General features: G+C 40.2%; 1 protein-coding gene across 10 annotated transcripts in view; it reads right to left on the bottom strand.

Moving 5' to 3' along the window:
- Window positions 1-20,945, bottom strand: part of LOC101474721 (eukaryotic translation initiation factor 4 gamma 1) — a 38,080-nt gene that overhangs the window by 13,339 nt on the left and 3,796 nt on the right. For 3 of the 10 annotated variants that reach the window (XM_023153237.3, XM_014409516.4, XM_004562834.5), the window contains exons 2-11: window positions 17,310-17,361; window positions 17,018-17,139; window positions 16,270-16,353; window positions 14,071-14,103; window positions 13,518-13,538; window positions 12,835-13,029; window positions 11,491-11,593; window positions 4,465-4,604; window positions 1,193-1,285; window positions 663-747 (exon numbers count right to left, since the gene is read on the bottom strand). In XM_023153237.3, the coding sequence (XP_023009005.2) occupies window positions 663-747; window positions 1,193-1,285; window positions 4,465-4,604; window positions 11,491-11,593; window positions 12,835-13,029; window positions 13,518-13,538; window positions 14,071-14,103; window positions 16,270-16,353; window positions 17,018-17,092 (829 nt within the window). In that variant the 5' untranslated portion in view covers window positions 17,093-17,139; window positions 17,310-17,361. Of the gene's footprint in view, window positions 1-662; window positions 748-1,192; window positions 1,286-1,963; window positions 2,260-4,464; window positions 4,605-5,961; window positions 6,134-6,444; window positions 6,576-11,490; window positions 11,594-12,834; window positions 13,030-13,517; window positions 13,539-14,070; window positions 14,104-16,269; window positions 16,354-17,017; window positions 17,140-17,309; window positions 17,362-18,037; window positions 18,190-20,945 lie in introns of those variants that run through there. The other 7 variants (XM_004562831.6, XM_004562832.6, XM_076892161.1 and 4 more) reach the window with 7 other exon arrangements.

Consider the following 20,945-nt stretch of genomic DNA (forward strand, 5'->3'; position numbering starts at 1 on the left):
TTATTTTGAAAGTGGTGCTTGATAGCAGTTGTGTGCACTTCCATACAGATAACCCTACTTAACCTTAGGTGGGAAAATTACAAAAAAAAAAAAGTTCTGTTTTAAAGAAAAGACAAAAAAAAAACCAGCACATGCGATGCTGACTGCTCAAGATTCACCAAGATACTTGTTGTTCACCACAGGGCTCCTCGATGTAGCTGTTCACACAGACTAAAATATGTACAAACAACTGAACAGTGAAAATGAAATGCGTTTCAACTAAGAACTGCTTATGCCCACAGGCTGTGATTTAACATGCCTTATACCCACATAGATGGCTTGTTTCATGAATCAAGTTTGGTCCCCAGTTACTTTGGATATCTTGTCAAAGTAAAGAAACATTATGTCATACATAGCACAGGCTCTATCTTTCCTTTCTCCTAGCTTCTTTAAACAGTTATTGCTGTTTACTGGTAGAAGTCAATCTTAACAATTAAGTAATCACAAGATGAAAACATTAACTGGAATCATTTCATTTTATAGGTGAATTTAAGACCTATTCAAAGTAAAGAATGGTTATGAAAGTACAAACGGCTAAGCAGGATGCATACAAATAACAGTTATAAAATTTGTAGTAAGTAAAATATGTATCGACTGTGTTCAAGACTGCATGTGCCACTCACCTGGTCTAACCAGTGCTGGTGTAGTAGCAGCTGGGACACTCTCACCGTTGGCCTGGGTCAATGACGTACTTTCTGATCCAGATGTCTGGTGGGAGACATACACACAAACTGAAAGGTGAGCTTACAATTGAGGTTAACACATTTTTTTCCCATTTGACTATGGGGGGTAAAAAGGAAAAGAAAAAACAGGCTAAAATCCCAGCTGGTTTTAAAAGCCACGTGTCAAAGTGCCAGTCAGTTTAATTTTGACAGATTGTAGTGTATCACATTGGAAATGGCAATCAGCATTCTTTCCAAGCAGTAACATATGGACAGAGCATGTGAGTCAATTCTAGTCCTTTCTGTTTTATTTAATCTTAAGTTAAATAAAGCAGAAAGTATTTTTTCTATATTTTAATATGGACCCCAGAAAGCAGTAGTTGTCAGGTAATGTCACTTTCAAGTGTATGAGTTTTATAAAAAGCGAACAGTGTGCTTGTATGGCCGCTCTCCTGAGTACTGTTAGTTAAGAATGTGGCTCTGTGGCTCACCTGAGGTGGGGTTGGGGTGGAGCCACTACGGCCCCCTGACATAATCTCTTCTGTGATGTCTCGACCTCCTTGGTTTGGGTCTCTTATTCTGATCTGTGGGGGAAAGAAAGTAGATGAGCTACTGGTGTAAGTAAAAAGAACAAAAGATGAGGGTAAGGGACAGCAGGTAAATAACACAGACAACACTTTAGTTGAAACTAACTTCAAATGAAGAATAAAGGCAGGGGGAAAAAAACCTGCTTCCCATGGTGTAGTGCCTACATTCGTCTTTTTTCACAGTCCTCCCTTTAGCTCTTATTCACTAGCTTGCCTCATTGAATGAAAGCTACATTTCTTCACTGAGGCACACAAAATCCAAACTCTAACCACCATGCAAATTCCTCTGCTGCCCAACTGAATGTGCTTCAGCCTCTGAGTCACCAGAAAAGCTGTCTGACTGAGCGTGAATTAAATTAAGCCAACTTGAAGCTAAACAGCGAAACAAAATTCCACTGCTGCTTTAAGCCGTTGTTGTTGAAAAAGCCTGCTCACATGAAGGCAAAACACAATCAGATGTGACAACAGAATGCATTCCTGTGTACACACTGCACTCTTCTTATATGTTACAAACACGTGTTTTCTCAGTCACACAAAGTAACAATGAATTCAGGAGTCCAAATGCTGCTAACTTCAGTGACACAGGCCATTCCTAGAAAAGGATTAAACCGTTTGTAACACTTTTGCACTCTGACCTACTTTTAATAGTATTAGCTCAACCATGCTGACCTTTACCTGATTCAGCCTGCTTGCAACTCCTCTCCCAGAGTGCTACAAACCCCAGTGGGCCTCTATCATCCGAGGGCTGGAGTAACAGATCTGGCTGGCTTAGGGCTGGACTTTAAACCCCCACCAAAAAAAAAACCCAGGACAGTGGGTGGATAACAAGTAGCTCCTTCTCAACTTAGCTCCCACAATAGAAATCCAGCACGAGACAGAAGAGCTATACGGAAGACAGAGCAGGGCTGGGCCTGACTCTCAGTACGCTGGCTCACGACTTGACCGTTTCTCATATGCTAAACAGAAGAGGGAAAAAAAGGATAAAGCAACTGGCCTTGTAACGCTTTGGAATGTGCAAACCCCCGCCCACAGAAACTAACAAACAGTTAAAGGGGCCAGAGTGTGAAGGAGGGGCAATGGCAGGGAGAATGGGAGGGTTTCCAGGAACAAAAAGTTGTCAAATGAACAAGGGTTACCATAAGAAACTCCCCGTTTCCTCAATCCCTCTCTCTCGCTGTTCAGTCATCCTGCACACTCTGTTCAAGTTGGACTTTTTTCTGACTTTTGAGAGCAGAAAAGAAAATGTAGAATTGGAGCAGGAAGGGGGGGTGGGGTGCCACAGCAGCAGAGGAAGGCTGACTGTTTAGCCCTTCCGGCTCAAACGGGGGAGGAGACTGGTGGCCACGTGGAGCTGAGCTATGTGCTGACATGTCCTCCACCCCCCACCCCGCTGAACACTCTTTGACGTGGGGTGATAGTGAGAGCACACAAACAGGGGAGTAGAGAAAAAAAAATGGCATTTAGTTCTTGCAAGTCAGCTGGTATCCGATTTTTGGATGGAGACACCACTAGCAACAAACACTTTAAAAAGCTACAAACCCAGACACATACACACACACCACTACCTCTGTGTGAAGCTGCCTTTATCCATTCACAGTAGAACCTAATTTCTGTCAATGTGCCCTGTACAAGACACCAAATCTCTTGGTGCTCCTTTAAAGCACATCACTCCCGAAACTCAAGGAATGCAAGTCTTGTAGTGTGCACATGCGCACACACACAAACCCCACCTCTTTATATTAACAGCCAAAGCACAATGTAATGTAATTACAAGCAGATATTTTGTGTGATATCACCAATGACATTTATCATCTTGCAACCAGAGCTTCACATTTTGTGTGTCTCATAGATCACGTACAGTGGATCACTCACTTTTCAGACTGAGAAAAGCAGCAGGTTACACTGTTCAGTCATATGTAAGCATTACTGCAGATGTCTCAGATGTAAAAGGATGGTGACACTAGAGGGGCTTGAGTTCACAGAGACCTACCACATACCAGGCGAGGGCCATATTAGAGCACAGGGGGAACACTAGACATTCTGTTAAATCAGGGAATACACTGTACAGCAGCTCAGCTATGCAAAATAAGAAGTTGAAGACAAGTTTATTAATATCTTTTTCAATCAGTAAATTGAATTCAGTGTCCCAATTCAAGCCTTAATCATAAGAAACAACAAGGATGTTTCTGTATCCCATTGCATTGTGTTGAAACTGGATTACAATGACACACATACTTGCTCATAATGCTACAATATGTCTCCAGTGACCATAAATTATCCATCTATAAATCGTACAAAAGCTGCAATAATACACTTTAGCTGACCAATACTTCTAATATAATAATATAATATCATGAAATCAAAAGGGCAACAACATTTTTTACTCATCTCAAATCCAGTTGCAAGACACCACCTTCATTATCAAGGACCTTCATTGGTAATGATGAATATGAAGCTTTCAATAACTTTAGCACATGGTTAAGTTCCCATGTCTTTAAAGCAGGGATTATACATAGGTCTGTTCGGGTCCCAGTGATTTAAATGATATCATCGCATGTGTGAGGGTCTGAGTAGACGTCTAAGTACCTGCTTGTTTTTTTGACTGCGCAGACACTCGTCCGTGTCCGTAACTGAGCATAATATCTACAGTTAATATCTATTTTTATATGTGATACCCAAAAAAATTTGTTGGATGTCATATGCAAAACCTAAATCATTATACTGCACAGCTATAAAGTTGTGGCTGTTTTTTTTTAAAGTAATATGTAGTTTTTAGTATGATGATAACATAAATCAGACGGTCATGAATGTCTATACTGTGAACATGTTACCAGCTGCAACAAGATCGTCAGGGTGTGACCACCTCCCTCTTCAGCATTTCAGAAATCATTCATAATTTTCTTGTTAGGATTGTTTGAGTGCTGTGTTCACTTTTTTATATAGTGTCTCCTCTTTGATAACTTCCAAGGATTGTTTTTTGCTAATAACATATGGTTATTTAAGATTATGTTAAGTCTGTCTAGAGAGACGTGGTGATTTTGCATAAAAGCAAATGTAATTGAGGATACACACAAGTCATAAGCAGGTAAAACACATATCCTGTATCACATGCATCTCAAAGCAGCACAGAGAGTTTGAAGTGTGGCACATTTTTGAATTAGGAATGCTGACTGTACCTGTTTGCGTTCCCGTTTGGTAGGGATGTGCTGGGCAGGCTGAGGGGGTGGCTGTGGTTGTTGAGGTGCAGGATTCATAATCACAGGTCCTGCCTGGACCGAGGGGGTGAACTGTGGCTGTGCAGGGTAGTAGGCCCCTGCTGTGAATCACAGACAGAAGAATGTAAACCAAGTCATATTGACTTAACAAACACATCAACTTAAAACACATACCACTTAAATAAATACCTTGCTTCTGGTTACCAGATACTTTTTTGTATATTTTAAGAGAGTTTTAATTTTTGCTTTCATTTCAGATTCATTTCAATTAGTGTCAAGAGTGAGTTTGCTCACTTCAGTTTAACTATGAATGTTTAAACATGAATGTTTTAAAGCTTCCTCAGGCTGATTGTGTTGACCAATTTAACTGAACTTGTAGCCCTTTTCCCCTAGTACCTCCTTGCTCGCCTTGCCTTGACTTTTTTGGGGATTTCTGAAACACCAATTAGGTGGTAGTACCTGGTACCAGGTACTTTTTTTAGTACCTACTCGGCCGGGGTTCTAAGTGATCTGACGTGATCTAAAAAATGTGATGTCAGACTGCATGCCACTGATTAGCTAGTTAGTGGTGTCACACGATGTGTGATGAGAACGTCTCCTTCACAAAAATCAAAACCATCATTTTTCAAACCCAGCAATGATGGAAACGGCTACACAAAAAAACCACTGTGGTCTGAGAGTCTGTCAAAAAAAGACATACACCAAGCAGCAGGAACACCATCGCCTCGGTGTCTCCATTGGTGTGGTATCCGTGTAGCATACAAATGATGTCACAAGCTACACTGGTATAGCAACGCCATGCACATTAGGTGGTAGTCGATCGTAATGGAAAATGACCAAAATTACACCTATTTTTTGCAAGGATGCCATAACAACAATTACAGTTTTCAACTAATTTTCAACAAATCCATTTTCCCCAATAGCAGAAAAATGATTTTGTATAAAACGAATTAAGGAAAATTAAAAATTCTAACAACTCAAAAACATGATAAATGACTTATTCATGTAATGTAATATTAGGGTGAAATATTATATTTCAGCACTTAAAAAAGGGCAGATGTCTTAAACTCTTGCAGCTCCTTATTTTATGACTTTATTATCGTCAAGTATCAGGTGATTTTAATTACTTATTTTCCTGGGAATAAATAATTCAATTAAGTTCTTTCAGTAGAAATTTGCTGGAATAGAAACAACTGCCTAAAATCAGCATTTCACCAAATGCAACAGTTAAGCAAACATGGTACCAAGAAGAACGCCAAGTAGATTTTCAGACCATGACACAGCAGTCTGCTGTGTCAGCTCTGCATTGGTGATCTCATAAGGAATTAAATACTTATCACATTCACAAACTTGCCAAGAAAGCTGCTGCCAATGTGACACCCTCCTAAAGAGCAAGCAAACGCTTTTCGCATACCTGGTCAATAATGTCAACAAGACAAAACCACTCAGTGACATTACCTGGCCGTGTAACTGGCCTCAGCTACAGTTCAAAATCAGGTGTAGCCCACTTTTACAAGACTTAGACTAAAAAAAACAAGAAGAAACCCCCCCCCCCCAAACTCTAAACTGAAGAGGCCTCTTATTCAGGTTGGGAGTAGCTAGCTCCTGCTCTGCTTCTCTCCCCTGCTGCATGCATTACAGTCTAACTCACATTACTGAGTCTGCATTGTTGCCCAGAAGCAGCACAGCCTAAATATAGTCAAAAACCCACACCGGCTGGGGGAAGACTGCGTGCGACATGGAAAGGGAGGGAAGAAAGTGAGCGAGAGAAGGACAGAGAGGGAGAAGGTTCATAAAAGCAGAAAGCCAGAAGGCGGAATGAGACTTGGACAGTATCCCAATACTGTAAATAAGAAACCTGAGATATGACTCAAAGCACAAAAGTTTGCCATAAGAGGGGGATGGGGGGCTGCAAAGAGACACCGTCTAGACAACACCTACCCTCAGAGTCCTCCTGCTCTCGAGAACCAAGGTTGCCCATGTTGAACTGCTGCAGAATGTAAAGACTGTACAGAAATACAATTTAGAGGGGGTTTTCTCTTTAAACCCCCTCTCTAACTTTCTTCCCTGTCCTCTCTACAGGTGCCCTCTCAGAATGACTTCTTTTAGTCCTCAGCCCTCCCTCTTCCAGCGTGTCTCCATTTTGCTCCTCCCTCTGACCTTGCTGATTCCTCCCCACCTCCCTCCCTCCTCTTGAGTATAGTGGCAGACAAACTAAACTGTGCCATTCCAAGTGGCTCTGACTTCCCTGAAGACTCCTCTATCTCTCCACCACAGGCATGTTAGCTGATCTTTGGTTAACACATAAGAGTCAAACGGATTTGGTGTGTGTGTGTGTGTGTGTGTGTGTGTGTAGGGCTGTTTCTATGTATGTGTGTTTTAAGAAACACTCCACCACATAGATGGCTGCAAGGAGGCAAAATGATATTCTGGGATTATAACTATGATGAGCATAGAGCTTAAGAGGGCAAAAATTATTTAAAAAAAAAAAAAAAAAAAAAAAAAAAAAAAAGCATTACTTCCACACATGAATCCATTTCTTGGCTCAAGACATCTTCATGAAGCAAGCAGCAGTGAAGTCAAGGTCCTCAGCAACCAGGTTTAAAGAGCCATGTCTTACAGTCACTAGACAGTTATTTTATGTCATGTGCCATCTGATTTCACGACATGCCAAGGGACTGTCAGAATGACTGATGCAACAGACACGCAGGAGATTATTTATTCATAATAAATAATTATGCCTGCTGAATTCATAATAAACATGAAATCAGCAGGCTCAACAGCCACACAGCTCATTCCTATGAGCTGTAGCCCTGCTGTGGTGCAGACTGACACTTAAATGCACTTTTATGTGCCATCTCAGTCAACAGTACAGAATGGGAAGTGTTTCTGTTAGGGTCAAACTATCTGGGTTTGTACAAGACGTGGGAGGGTTCAGTATTCAGACCACACATTTAAGTATTGTAAAGATTCACTCATCACTAAAACTCCACAGAAGTTTACAATCTAGTAAAGCATTGTCAGACTGTTTGGGCAGACAAAAATGATCCTGTTCAAACTCCTATAGAAGAGCTGCTATAGAAGCTGTATATGCCAGCGGTCTCCAACCTTTTTTGCACCACGGACCGGTTTGTGCCCAACAATATTTTCACGGACCGGCCTTTAAGGTGTCGCGGATAAATACAACAAAATAAAACTAGTACCGGTACCGAAAAAAATAAGATTTATTCATAACACACGTGAAAAGACCCAGGAAAACAGAGTTAACGATAAAAACGATAACAAAATAACGCTGAAAACCGATAAAAACCCTGAAAACCATACATTTCACACCTGAGCCTCAACTCTCGCGGCCTGGTACCAAATGACTCACGGACCGGTCATTTGGTACCGGGGGTTGGGGACCGCTGGTATAGGCCTTTGATGTGTGTGATTAGGGAGGTTCTGAAGAGGTTACAAGTCCACAGGGCAAACACAAAACACAATTATGCTAACATGTTAACATCCCCACCTATAGTATCTTCAGAATTCCTAAATAGCCAAGAGGAAGCCAGAGAACCTGAAGAAAACCCATGTGTAAACCTTGTATATACTCATTCACTGTATATAAAGGTCTGTCTGTCTTTTTTTTTTTTGCACAGTTGAGGAGCGTATCAGGTCACATTTCACTGCATGTTATACCTGTATAACCATGCACGCGACAAATAAAGAATCTTGAAATCTTGGAGAACATGGAAGCCTCACACAGAAAGCCTCTGGTCGGCCAGGAGGTTTTGACTCCGTTTTCTTGTTGTCAGGCAATACAAAAACCTGCTACACCACCCTGTGCTACCACTGACACAGGGAGGTGTAGGAATACAGTTAAACTATAAGAATATGTTTGAACTTGCTGATATCATTCAAGACTACATCGACATGTCAAATCCTGAACGGACACTAGAATTCATTCTCTTGTCTGTAATCTGAAGTTTGAGATTAGTGTATTCTCCTGATTAAATTTTTCTCATGACCAGTAAAGTTACTTTGGATTGCTCCTTTAATCAAAAGGGGGACAAAACCCCAAAGGTATGTGTGCCTACTACCAGAACCGATCAAGGGATTGTTTGCTTGTTAGGCCAATGTGTACAAACTGTCCATAAAACAAATCTAACCATTTAAGGCCACTCATACTAAAAAGATCTTATCCTGAAAATGCATGTTAACAGTAGCAAAACTCACACAGAATAAATAACACTGGCACATTTTCCACACTGACTTCTCTTATAAGCAAAGACATGAATGTAATGGCCTGTTTATGGTCACCGTACTGGTTGTATCACACACCAAATGTGACAAGACCACTGTCCCGCCATAATTTATAGTGATGCCAAGTAGGGATGGGTATTGATAAGATTTTCACGATTCTGATTCCATTTTCGATTCTGTTTAACGATGTCTCTCTCATCATGGTCACCTAAATGCACAGTAATGGCAGGTTTTGTAATAAGGCAGATCGCGCTACCATAATATGCACTATTAGTTGATTATTTACCTGCCATATTAACGGGAGAGGACGTGCAAACGTTACCGCTGCTGCTGGGTTGAGATTCACGAGTCCGGAGCGGAATTAAAAAACACGACATTCATTTAAGGTTATCACGTGTTTTGTGAGCAAATGCTTTTGCATATTCGTAGTGTTTCCTCCCTTAAATGAAATATCTACTTTGCAAGTATTGCAAGTTGCCCTGTTGTCATCTGTTCTCGTAAAGTATGACCAAACTTTTGAGCGTTTGAGCCGCTTAGGCGCCGTGTTTCCTGCCAGGTAAATGACGCTCCGCAACGTGGTGACGTCATTCGGGGCGACTGGAATCAATAAGGGAATCGTTTGCAAAAATGCCAAACAATTCCAAGGAATTGAAACAGTGGGAACAGGTTCTCAACAAGAACCGGGTTTCGATACCCATCCCTAATGCCAAGGGTACGCCACACTTGCAGAGTGTGTGTTACCAAAAGTTTCTCCAGAAAGTCTCTGCTTTTCATGCCTTTACAACATCTTCTTCTGTGTAATTTGGAATGATCTGAGCCCTTGTTATGATATCAGTGGGAAAAAACAATATGATTATACATTCCAACACAGTGTGCCAGGCTACAAAAGTGAACAGGTCCACGACTGGCCAAAATGACACCAAAGAGCAGCTCGCAATAGCATTTGTAACACCATTTTCAGAGTGTGTTTGTTTGTTTTGTGAGGGTTACAGTGGTGGGTATAAATATGCCTTCAGTCAAACGCACACAGACTGCTGTTCAGAAAGGAACTGCAAAATATCTGAAAATATAAATTTATATATGCCAAACATGTGAATTTCCCATAAATTAATGCACAAGTCCACCAGACCTTCAGCCCTATACAGTTTAACTGTCCCATGCACAACCCAACATACACATACTCCACATTCAAGAGCAAATAGTGGAATCCTTCCTATGAGCAGTCTCATAGGAAGGATTGTGTTTTTACAGGTCTGCATTGAGGCCTCTGCATTCAGTTCAACAAAGACAACACATAGTTCAAATGCCTGGTAGGAGGAGGTCAGCAAGTTTGTTTCAGGGCATCACTAGGTTTTATGGTCCAATGACACACAGTTACCACTAGATGGAGGCACAGCACGTATGATCAGCAATAAATGTGTCCGTTGCAGCTATACTCAGTTGATGTGGAACAAAAGGACTATGAGTAAATGTAAAATGAAGACACTTTTGTGTGTATTAAATATAATCATTGAAGGCTTTTATACTGTGATATACATAAATTTTACCTCTATTGCTAAGTGCAGATTTCTAAGGATGCTGTTGTGGGCCCATTTGTACATAACCACTTTGACACGAATAGTCAGCAACTTTAAACTTTTTGGGGAATGCAGCCACACCCATCAATAGGAACACAGTGCGAGTTGTAACTGCTATTCATTAAGGTCATATGGTCCATGCTGGCTGAGAGAAGGTCATCTTTCCTGATTATTCTCTCTCCCACGGTCTGTAAAATTGTCACTGCTTTTTATAACACCTTATACTCCACTCCTGTTCATTCTCATTTCATGTTAGCCAGAAGTGTCTCGCACAAAGAGATGCATAAATAATGAGTGGGTGGCAGGGGACAAGATGAATGTAATTATTAGAAATCTCAGAAGCGTGTAGTTTATTAAGGGAAGACGGTTATTTTTCTTGTAAACACTTACATGAAGACAAACACTGAAAGAGTAACAAGTCAGGATTCCTCAAAAAAAAAACAAAACGAAGACTTCAGCTAAAGGCTGATCACTGTGCAAGATGTGAGCAACTACTGAGGATTTAATGACATGTTACACAGCTCACTGGCTTCCTGTAAAATGTTGCATTAATTTTTAAGATTCTGCTTCTTACTTTCAAGTCTCTTGATAATCTTGCACTCCCATCTCTCTCCAACTTCTTCACATTGCCACTCCTTCCCATACTGAGATGCTCCTCCTATGCTGCTCTTACTATAACAGCTGTTTGTTTCAGCCAAGTAGCCCCGCGTCTTTCGAAGTCTTGCCCACGGCACAGTCACTACTCTGACAGTCTTACCATCTTTAAAGTCAGTCTTTAAACACATCTTTTGAAGCTTCTCTATTCCGTTTGATTTTAGTTTAAGACGTATTGACTTTTTACTATATGGTGTTTTCCTACCGTTATTTTATCTATACTTAAGATATACTTTTGTTTAATTGCTTCTAAGGGCTCCTTGAGTATGTTGAAAGGCACGTATAAATGAAATTTATTATTTTGGGTGGTGTTTTTTTCACTTAACATTTTCCTCTCCTCTCACCCTTCCTATTTAAATTTTGTTGCAACTTGTCCTTGCGTTTCATTACAAAGTGTACCATCGATCTTCATAATTGTTTTTCTCTCCAACTGATTTAGTTTGCCAAGTGTAAGAATGGTGCTTGTTACTAGGTGAGTGGCACAGATGAGACTCCAGGTAAAACCTCTTACCGTAAGTACCATATTCTGCAGGGCTTGTGCCTGGGTAATAGCCTGGGGTGCCCGTTGGGACTGGAAACTGCTGAGGTGTGGGAACGTAGGTTGGTGACCGGTACTGAGGGGGCAAACCAGAGAGCGGGTGGAAGATAGAAGAGAAGATAAATGGAGAAAAACAAAACAAAACATCATTAGATACAGATATAGATCATTAAAGTTGTAGAAGCAAAAAAAATGTGAACACTTTGGAATTACAAGGATTTCGTGCCAACCTCTAACATGGGCTAAAACTTGAATATTATAAAAACTATAAAGAATTCTGCCTTCACTCTTTGGTTTGTTGTTCCCTCAGTGACTACAAGCAGCCTCAAACCATAAGGATCCCTCCATGATGCTTTACAGTTGGGAGGGATCTGAATTGCAAAACTAATGTAATGAAAAAAGTAATCTGCTTTTTTGTTACTTCTCCAAATAAGCAATCCATTACCGCTGTAATGTTGCTACATTTTCCTGTTCCTTTTTCTTTCTATTTTTTGCATTTGTGCACTTGCTTTCTATTTTTGTGAAATGGGACACCGTTCGCATTTTGGAAGTATGTGTGTTACTATGTGGCTGGATTAAACTATGTGACACACAGCTTCAAAACTCTGGTGGTATGTTGAGGAGAAAATACTACATACATACTGGCTATGAAATAAGGTGAAATCAATACACTCAGGTGCTTTTCTCAGGACTTTGACATATTGGTACTCAAAAGAGGTTAGTGCATTATACAAGGCTGCCATCTTTGAAATGTAGTACGGCAGGAGACAGTTCGCCTCAGAAGTGTTCTTGTGTCTGAATATAATTGAATGACATTTTTTTGTCCTTAAGATGTGCAAACAGACAGAAACCAAACTGTCTTTATTTATAAATGAGAAGCACCTCTACAACCCAAGTAGCTGTAAATGGGTATCTCCAGACACCAGCACATTTTCACACATTTGGATAAGAAGACCAGACCACATTTTCTGAGTAATCAAAGTAGAAATCCTGGTAATTTCTGCAACAAAATTACAAATGCCTCTGCACCATTAACCACTTTGAGCAGTTTGAGTCACTAAGCCTGATTTTGTGGATGCAGGGTTTACAAAATGTATCTAATAAAAAAATTAATGCATTTTTAATAGAGCTAACAAACCTATATTTTCAATTTAATTCAATCTTATTTTATAGCACCACCAAATCACAACAGTTGCCTCAATGAGCTTTATATTGTAAGATATAGACCCTACAATACAATACAAAGAAAACCTCTAGCAGAAACACAAACAAAAAAATAATAAACACACACACACACACACAAGTTGTGCCCCCTACCTGTGACTGTATGATGTAGGCAGGTCCCTGTGGCGAACTGGGAAAGGGCAACTGTTGCTGGGGGATCATCATCATTTGGGAGCCAGGGCCTGCCTGGTAGACATGGGTGGGGGTCACAGACCGAGGAGCACTGCTGGGTGGGACACCTCTTGGCCCACTGCTGGGAGGCAGGTTGGGCCTGTTGGGGTAGTAGGGCTAAGAAGATAGTAGAAAAGCAAAGGTGAAGCAAGTGTGGGTTGTGAAAAAGACAAGAAGAAATATGGTGTGATGGACCACAGAGAAGAAAGAAAAACAAAACAGGACCATTTGCTACCTCTCTGAAACCTCTGACATGAATAAATGCCCTTTGCATTATTTTATCTCTTGGACCCAGGGAAACTAGCTTGTTCAGCCTAATAATAAGCTCACAGTGTGTTTATGAATCTGTGGCTCGACTCCAACTGGAAACATATTGGCCCTGTCTGCCAGCAGAGATAAAGCAGCTAATGCTGGTTCATTCAGAGCCTCCTCATTGACATTCTGCTGATGGCCTGGGAGCTAACTGCTGTAGCCAGAAAAATGACACCAAGCCAACAAAGCACAACACTGCCAAATATTAGGCTCACACATATGCACTCCTCCAGAGGGTGAAAGAAGGGAAAAGTGGAGGGAAAAACTGTGAGGAAAGAGAAAACCTGAGTTACCTGTAGCGATCTGAAGCTTCCCTTCAGCAGCACAAGCACAGATCACACATAGACACACATTCAATAGAAGCAAGAAGAAGGTGGCAAGAGAAAGAGTGAGAAAAAGAAGGCACGAAAATCAGTTAGAGGAAAGCGCCCAGAAACCACCCGATCTTAGCTAAGCAGTGAATTAACAAGCAGCATGCAGATAAAAGGCACAACAGTGAATCCCAGTGAATCAGGCCTAGCTGCATTTCTGAAATGTTGGTGCAACATTTATGCATTTTATTATAAAGCATAACCCAAATGCAATTTAACTTTTGTCACAGTAAATTCAATATTTACTTAAAACATTAACTTCAGTTATCATCAAGTTAATTTTGCATTATTGGGCAATGTTAATTACATAAACGTAAAATAAACATAAAATGTTAAAAATATTATCATGTAGTCTCTGAATCAGGAACCACCAGTTTGTGGTCATTTTATTCCTGAAATCTTGGCCTTCTCACATGCATTAAAATGGGTGAAATTCCCCTCCCACCCTCAAGTTAGTCAGCTGTGCTGTTAGTACCTGTTGATGTATAGGCCGGGGCCCGGGGGCAAACTAGAGGAGGAGAGGCAGACAGGACAGAGATTATAGACAAAAGCTCAAACTCCATGCTTCACTCCCCACTAACAGGTTATTTCAGTTCTGTACGTTTCCAACTGGCGCTCATCATATGAAAATGGCTGTCATAGCATGTGCTTTTCTTAGCTTGCCCTATATATTTTTTTAATTATTTAATTTTTTTTACAAGGCTACATACAAAATATTATAGATCTGATATTAATGTATAAATCAAGCTGCCTTTAAGCTGATTGCATTTACTCAAATCAATCAGGGGCAGTAAGAAACAAAAGAATTTAGATCATGTAGATTAAGCTCCAATACTTCATAAGACATGTAATGAAGACCACAGTGACTGTTTACATTTCACAGAGCTGGAGGAAAGTTTGCAAACAGACATGCAGGCATTCTAAGTAGGGCTGAACGATATATCGCATTTGCGATAATATCGCGACATGATCAAGTGCAATTTTCTAACCGCAAAGGCTGCGATTATACTCTGGACATGTCCAAATTCATGGGCTGCATCCTCCTGAGGCCGCATTTGTAGACCGATTACATCACAGCGACGCGCCGAAGGCTGTCCAAATTACTACCATATCCCAGAATTCATAGCGCGGCCCAGCCAAACTCCAGTTTCCAGCAATGGCGGCCGCTACTAAGTTTTAAAATTACTCATACTAATCTTTCTGGGTCACAAAATAAACTTTTAACATATTTTCAGGCGAGAAAGTAGTTGTGTAAACATCAAATATCTGCTCGGTTTATCAAGATATCCCATATTTGCAAAAGTGCTTCGACGTTTTCAGAGGCGTCTGCTACCCACCAGCTCGACAGCTAGCCGGGAGCTCGAGGGTTACTGATGCGGCCGAGAACGGCACAACTCCCGGCACATCATTTTCAGATCACCGCGGAGTTTCGCTGCTCGGGTTAAACGTAATATATAAGTCACTTAGACAACCTAAAAATGTTATTGTTGGGCTTTTTTCAGTGTTTTGTTTGTTTGTGAGTAAATCGGTTTGGCTGAGATTAAAGTTATTAGATTAGATAAAATAAAACTTTATTAATCCCCCGGGTGGGTTCCTCCTTGGTTTTCACACAGCTGACTAAACGTCAAACAGAAAACTTATTAAACAGAAGTATGAGACAGTCGAGAATTTACGCCAGTGTCTGGTTATATTTTAGATAGCAAGAAGCAGACGGCCGAGTTTATTAAACTCCACCGAGACAGCGGTGACGCTAATCAGAACTAGCCTTCTGATTAGCTAATCAGAAGGCTAGACTGTCCAATTTCACGCCTTTAAACTTTAAAGGCGTGTTTGTGTGTGTGTGTTTATACAATTGCTATTATGTTTGCACTTTATGTGTAATGTTACTGACTGCAGAGATCAGTAAGATGTGTGTATTTTTTATTTATTAGTTTTATTTATTTAATATTATTTTTTAATTGAATGACAGTCTAGTAGTTCACAGATGTCGAAAAACTGAGTGTGGTAAAGCCACCGATTTTGTTTATGTATATTTCTGCAATCTGCACATTGTACTGACTTTCATTTTAATGTTTACACCAGGGTTCCTTGTCAGCACTTTATGCTCAGATGTTTGTAAGCTAAAAATAAACTATTGTGTATGTTCAAATATACTGTTGTGATTGAAGAAGTTAAATAAAAATGTCAGTCATCAATTCATGCATCACCTCATGTCATCATAACAGAGGTCTGTCTTCCAGGAAAGAACAGTTTAAAATTAATGTAATATAGTATTGGCCATACTATATGATGTATTGCTTGTCTTTGTTTAATAATACAGAAGACAAAGACCTTAAAAAATAATCGCATATCGCATCGCAATCGCAATATTGGGGCAAAAAATTGCAATTAGATTATTTTCCATAATCGTTCAGCCCTAATTCTAAGAACCCTATACGTTTAGGATAGTGCCAGTGAGTAGAAGTTTTGCAAAACTGCACAATAGCATTTTTACCCTGCGTGGTTTGTCTGGACTGATCAGATGCAAGTTAGAAATAAACAAAAATATTTGCATTGCACCACAAAAATGAACTTGTGTGGAAAGCAATGAATCCAATTTGTAAATTGTCATGCTTCTGACTAGATAATATGTTCCCTGATAGAACAGTCGTTTCTGAGGAGTGAGCAGGCCTACCTGTCGGGGTTGTGGTGTTGGGTTCATTTGTGGAGGTTGGGTGGCAAACACTACAGACGGGGGCTGCCCAGGGGGGAATGAGGCCTGCAGAAGACAGGAAGTGAGAACAACAGCAAAAGAGCCAAAAAGGTGAGGCCGTAGAGTCCCACAACCGTGTAAAGGCTTTACTGTTTATATTACAGACATCTTTTCCGATTTATGTTTATGGGGTGTAGACAACTGGCAAGTAAGTACTTTATAGCTATTTTTGAGACAAAGTAAAAAACACACAAACACCAAAATAAATAAAATCACAATTAAAAATAACAGTGTTTAGCTGGATAGTTACAAAGATGCCGCAGGCTATTCTGGCCCCTGACAATATGATGGCAAGATAATAATAATAAGCTCATAGTGTGTTTATGAATCTGTGGCTCGACTCCAACTGGAGCCCATTTATAATATTCAAGTTTAAGCCATGTTAGAGGTTAGCATGATCTGAAAAAGACAGTCATAGACATCGTTCCAGTTAATTACTATGGAGGACATCAACTGCTGTGGGACTTTCCACAGTATTGTCAAAAAACACAAGACTTGCGTCTGCTGCAGCTGTCCTCTATCAGAGAACCTCTATTGTTGAGTGATCTACTTTTCATTATCTTCACAAAGCACTTGAACGACTGCCCTGTCTCTTTGAGAATACACAGTGAGAAAGAAAACCACACCCTTGTAGAGCCAATATGCAGAGTTAAGTAGCGTGGCATCTTACCTGTGAAAGGCCGGGGGAAGGGGCAGGGTGGGGAGTGGATGGGGGTCCCGTTATAGGCTGTGGTGCTTTATTCATTTCATGGAGCTCTGCATGGGGAGGCAGATGTGGACCTGTGTACAAGTCTGAAAAAAGAAATGACCAAAGGGTCAAACTGGTCTTTGGTAATTATATTACCTGCCATTTCAAAGGTCACAATGGTAACACTGTGGATTACATAGTGTATTAAAGTGGATAGCAGTTGCAGTTTACCTGAAGTCTTACATAAAAAAGTGAGAGCCTTCACTAGACTTACATTTATAAATCCTTTAAGGTCCAAGTGTCGTTACGCTGGGTATTTTTTTCCCCTAAAAGTCAAAGAGAAAGAAAAACCTTGTTTACAATGATCAGCTTGAATCACATTTTAAACTTTACAGCCACTACTTTTTAAACAGCTGCATTACAAACAGGCTGGAAAAATATATAAAGTCTACAATATCCAATTCCACACTGAATTATAAAGTATTTATCACCACCAGCACATTTGCAATGAAACATCTCTTGTTTTGGTTTAAGTACAAAGGCTGATATACTCAAAGATAAAGACAAAGAAACATAAAGCTAACAAAGCACTGAAGCCGTTTTTAACTTTAAAAGCTAGCCAGCTAACATTGTCCTCCATGCACTTTCTGTTTAATAGCACACGTTTTCTGAATGTGAAAATAGTTCAATAGCTTTCTGACTTGAAACATGTTACATTTCAATCATAGTGCTATGTAAAACTTGACTGTAAAATTAAAAATAATAATTGAAAAACAATAGCCAATAAATTGAATTTGAGCACTCGTTTACATTAAACCTGAAGTGTTATACCTCATTGTGTTGCAAGATAAATTAACCCCACTGAACAACCGCTAAGTACGCTAATATATCGTTTTAGCTAGCTCCTCTTTAGTATTAGCATTAAATACGCATATAATGATAAGCTTGACAGTTACAACAATTAAAAACACAGGTAAATGCAATGACCCACTACAGTTTTACCTTGAACAGTTCCGCGGACATCCGTGTAGTAAGTACCTTAGACACTGCATATGTTTAAGATAACATGCTAGGAGTGAGAAATAAACTGCCAGACTGTCTGCTATCAACAACAGCAGTCTTTACGTAGTAAGCATGAAGAATTCAACCAATGGCGTGTGCTGTTCCCTGTTAAAATATGCTAATTTCCCACCCCCGCCCCCCAGCGGCAGTCGTCTAACCTGTCGCTATGGACTCCCAACAGCCCTATTGGGCTTCCAGCTGTGAGGTTTGTTTTGTGGACCAAAAAAACAAAAAACAAAACCCAAAACGTATTTGTGAGTTGTCTGAATCCCCAATACTGATAAAGCAGCAGAATATTTGTGAAGGAAAAACAAAGGGGGGGGGGGATTATTGATTGGGTGCATCCTAAATAAGTGGAGAAACTCTTCAAATGAATAAGTTTATATTAATGACAAAGAAACACTTTTGCAGATTTGTACAGTGGTCATTTAGTGACGCCACTATCACTATCAGCACTGACACCTATCTACTGTATTAGATCAATACTGCTAACCAAAGTTGAACTGTTTTAAAATTCAGGGAGCATGAATCAGCTCACACCTACCAGAACAATTCTGTGTACAACAACAGATTGCCATTGTCTATTGTTCCAACTGCTCAGTCTCTGAAATGTGCTCTCCATTTAGTCTGATCACCACATGATGATACACTCAAACAAAACAGTCACCCTGCTGACTAAATGGTCATCTCCGTATGTCATACATAGTAAGATACATAGTAAGATTTCTCCCTAGCTTATAGTCTTCACTAATAATAAACGCATCTGGTATTCATAGCCCAAACACTACATTATCGCTATCACTGTCGCTGACACACACACACGCTCTTTTTACTGATACACATACAGAAGTACTCACACTCTGAGGCAGCAGAATAAAAAGCCTGAGTCATGATGATTCCGGATGTTTGTTTTTTTTTCAAAGAGGAAATCATGCTACAGAAATAGTTGTTATCCAAATTCAAATTCAAATTTTATTTATCACCACTGTTTCTATGACTATAACAATACATAAATGCAAGGGGACAAAAATCTAATCAATTTCAACAAAGAGGATTTCTATACAGGCAGGTGAAATCCCTGACATTGATTGAACTATTCACACCATAGTGGAGCTACAGAGCTTTAAGGAAGGCAGCAATATAAGTGAGGAAAGAATGCAGGAGGGAGATAGGTGGCAGTTCACAGGCTCATCCATAGAAAGACTGTTAGGCTTAGCTGGGCTGGCTTGAACCAAATGCTAAGTAAACAATCTCAGGGCTAAAAGAGAGCCTAAGACTAAAAAGCTACCTACTCCAGTCATTTTGCATCACACTGAAGCCGTTTTCACACATGTGCAGCAGCCCTCAACTTTTCAGCACATCCCCAGACAAAGGTGTGAGTGAGAGGGCAAAATCTCTCCAGTATAAGATCTATTTGATTTCAGACTGTGATGTTGTGAGGAATGTCCAGGTAAAAGTCTGGTAAGATCATAGTGAGCAAGCGGCCCCGTTTCCTGACACACTCTGCCAACATCATGTCTAATACTATCACTGCATGCACCATGTCAGAAAGAGCATCTGCAGATAATGTCGTAAACCACATTATCCAACTCCAAGACTCCAAGGAACATTTTTCACAGCAGTTCAGACATTATCTGTCTATACCAACAAGCACAAAGACACAGATTACACGACTAGGAAAATAGCCATTCTCCAAATCTACAGCTCGCTTCATACCTCTGCGTTTTGCATGAAAAACGAATAACAAGCTTTATCAGATGACCATGAAGAAAATAAATTCCATTATTTGGATGCATTTCTGGTCCTCCATTTCCTTAACAATATAACATTATAGCTTTTACCAGACTATCCTATTTTAAGTAGGCAATAAGATCTCCATGGGGGAAATATGGTCTATATTGCAGTTTGAATCGTGGCTTCAAAACTGTTACAACACATGAAAGTCTCATACACTGGGTATGCAACAGTAGCATGATAAAATTCAGATTTTAACAGCATAGCAGCTGCTACCAGCACATGTAATTCTTTAATTATGTTGAATTACCACCGGCAGTTTAACTTCATATCTTTGTTTTCTTTCAGATAAGGGTTATGTGATAGAGGGAAGGATATGTAGATACTTAGAAGATCCAATCAAGCAGCAAACACAAACTGCACTGTTTATAACAGACTCACTTTCTGTCCACTGACATCAGTCAAGTGAGCTCAGCAGCATGTCTTAAAATTGTATATAATCCAGTAATGAATTGCTGAAATTAGTGTTCACATATTAAAATCTGAAGCACCAAAAATAAACCCGGGAATAGCCTACTGTACAAGCAAAGATCCCAGTGGTCGACCTTTCTTGCAGGAATGTGGGTTTTTTGTTTTTGGGTGGGGGTGGGGGGCAGAGGAAAGTCATCCACACCGCCACTGAACCCCACCCCATCCCCTTATAACACACAGGCCAGTCATTTGAGCTTCTCTGACATGCAGCACTGTGGAAATTTAGCCAGCACGACTGACAGGGAAACATGCTCCTTCAACGGTTACGTAAGCTTCTGCTGTCGGTAACCAAAGTTTGCTGCTAGTGAAGTTGGCTGTCATGTCTCCTATAAAGGGCGTAACCACTGTCTGTGTTTGAACACACATGATTTAGACTCCCTTTACCCAGAGAGACATTACTGTAAATCAACTGTTTACTGAACCTATAAAAAAAAAAAACCAACCCCCCCACCCCGAAAAAAAACACACATCTGCACTTAGAACTAGACAAACTTTCCTGCCTGGGGGAGACAGCGGTGGAAAAAAACAATCAAAGATACAAGAATGCAAGTCACTTTTTCATGCCTGCAAATACTATAAACTA

Source organism: Maylandia zebra, linkage group LG14, assembly GCF_041146795.1.
Source record: "Maylandia zebra isolate NMK-2024a linkage group LG14, Mzebra_GT3a, whole genome shotgun sequence".
In the NCBI taxonomy this organism is placed as follows: Eukaryota; Metazoa; Chordata; class Actinopteri; order Cichliformes; family Cichlidae; genus Maylandia; species Maylandia zebra.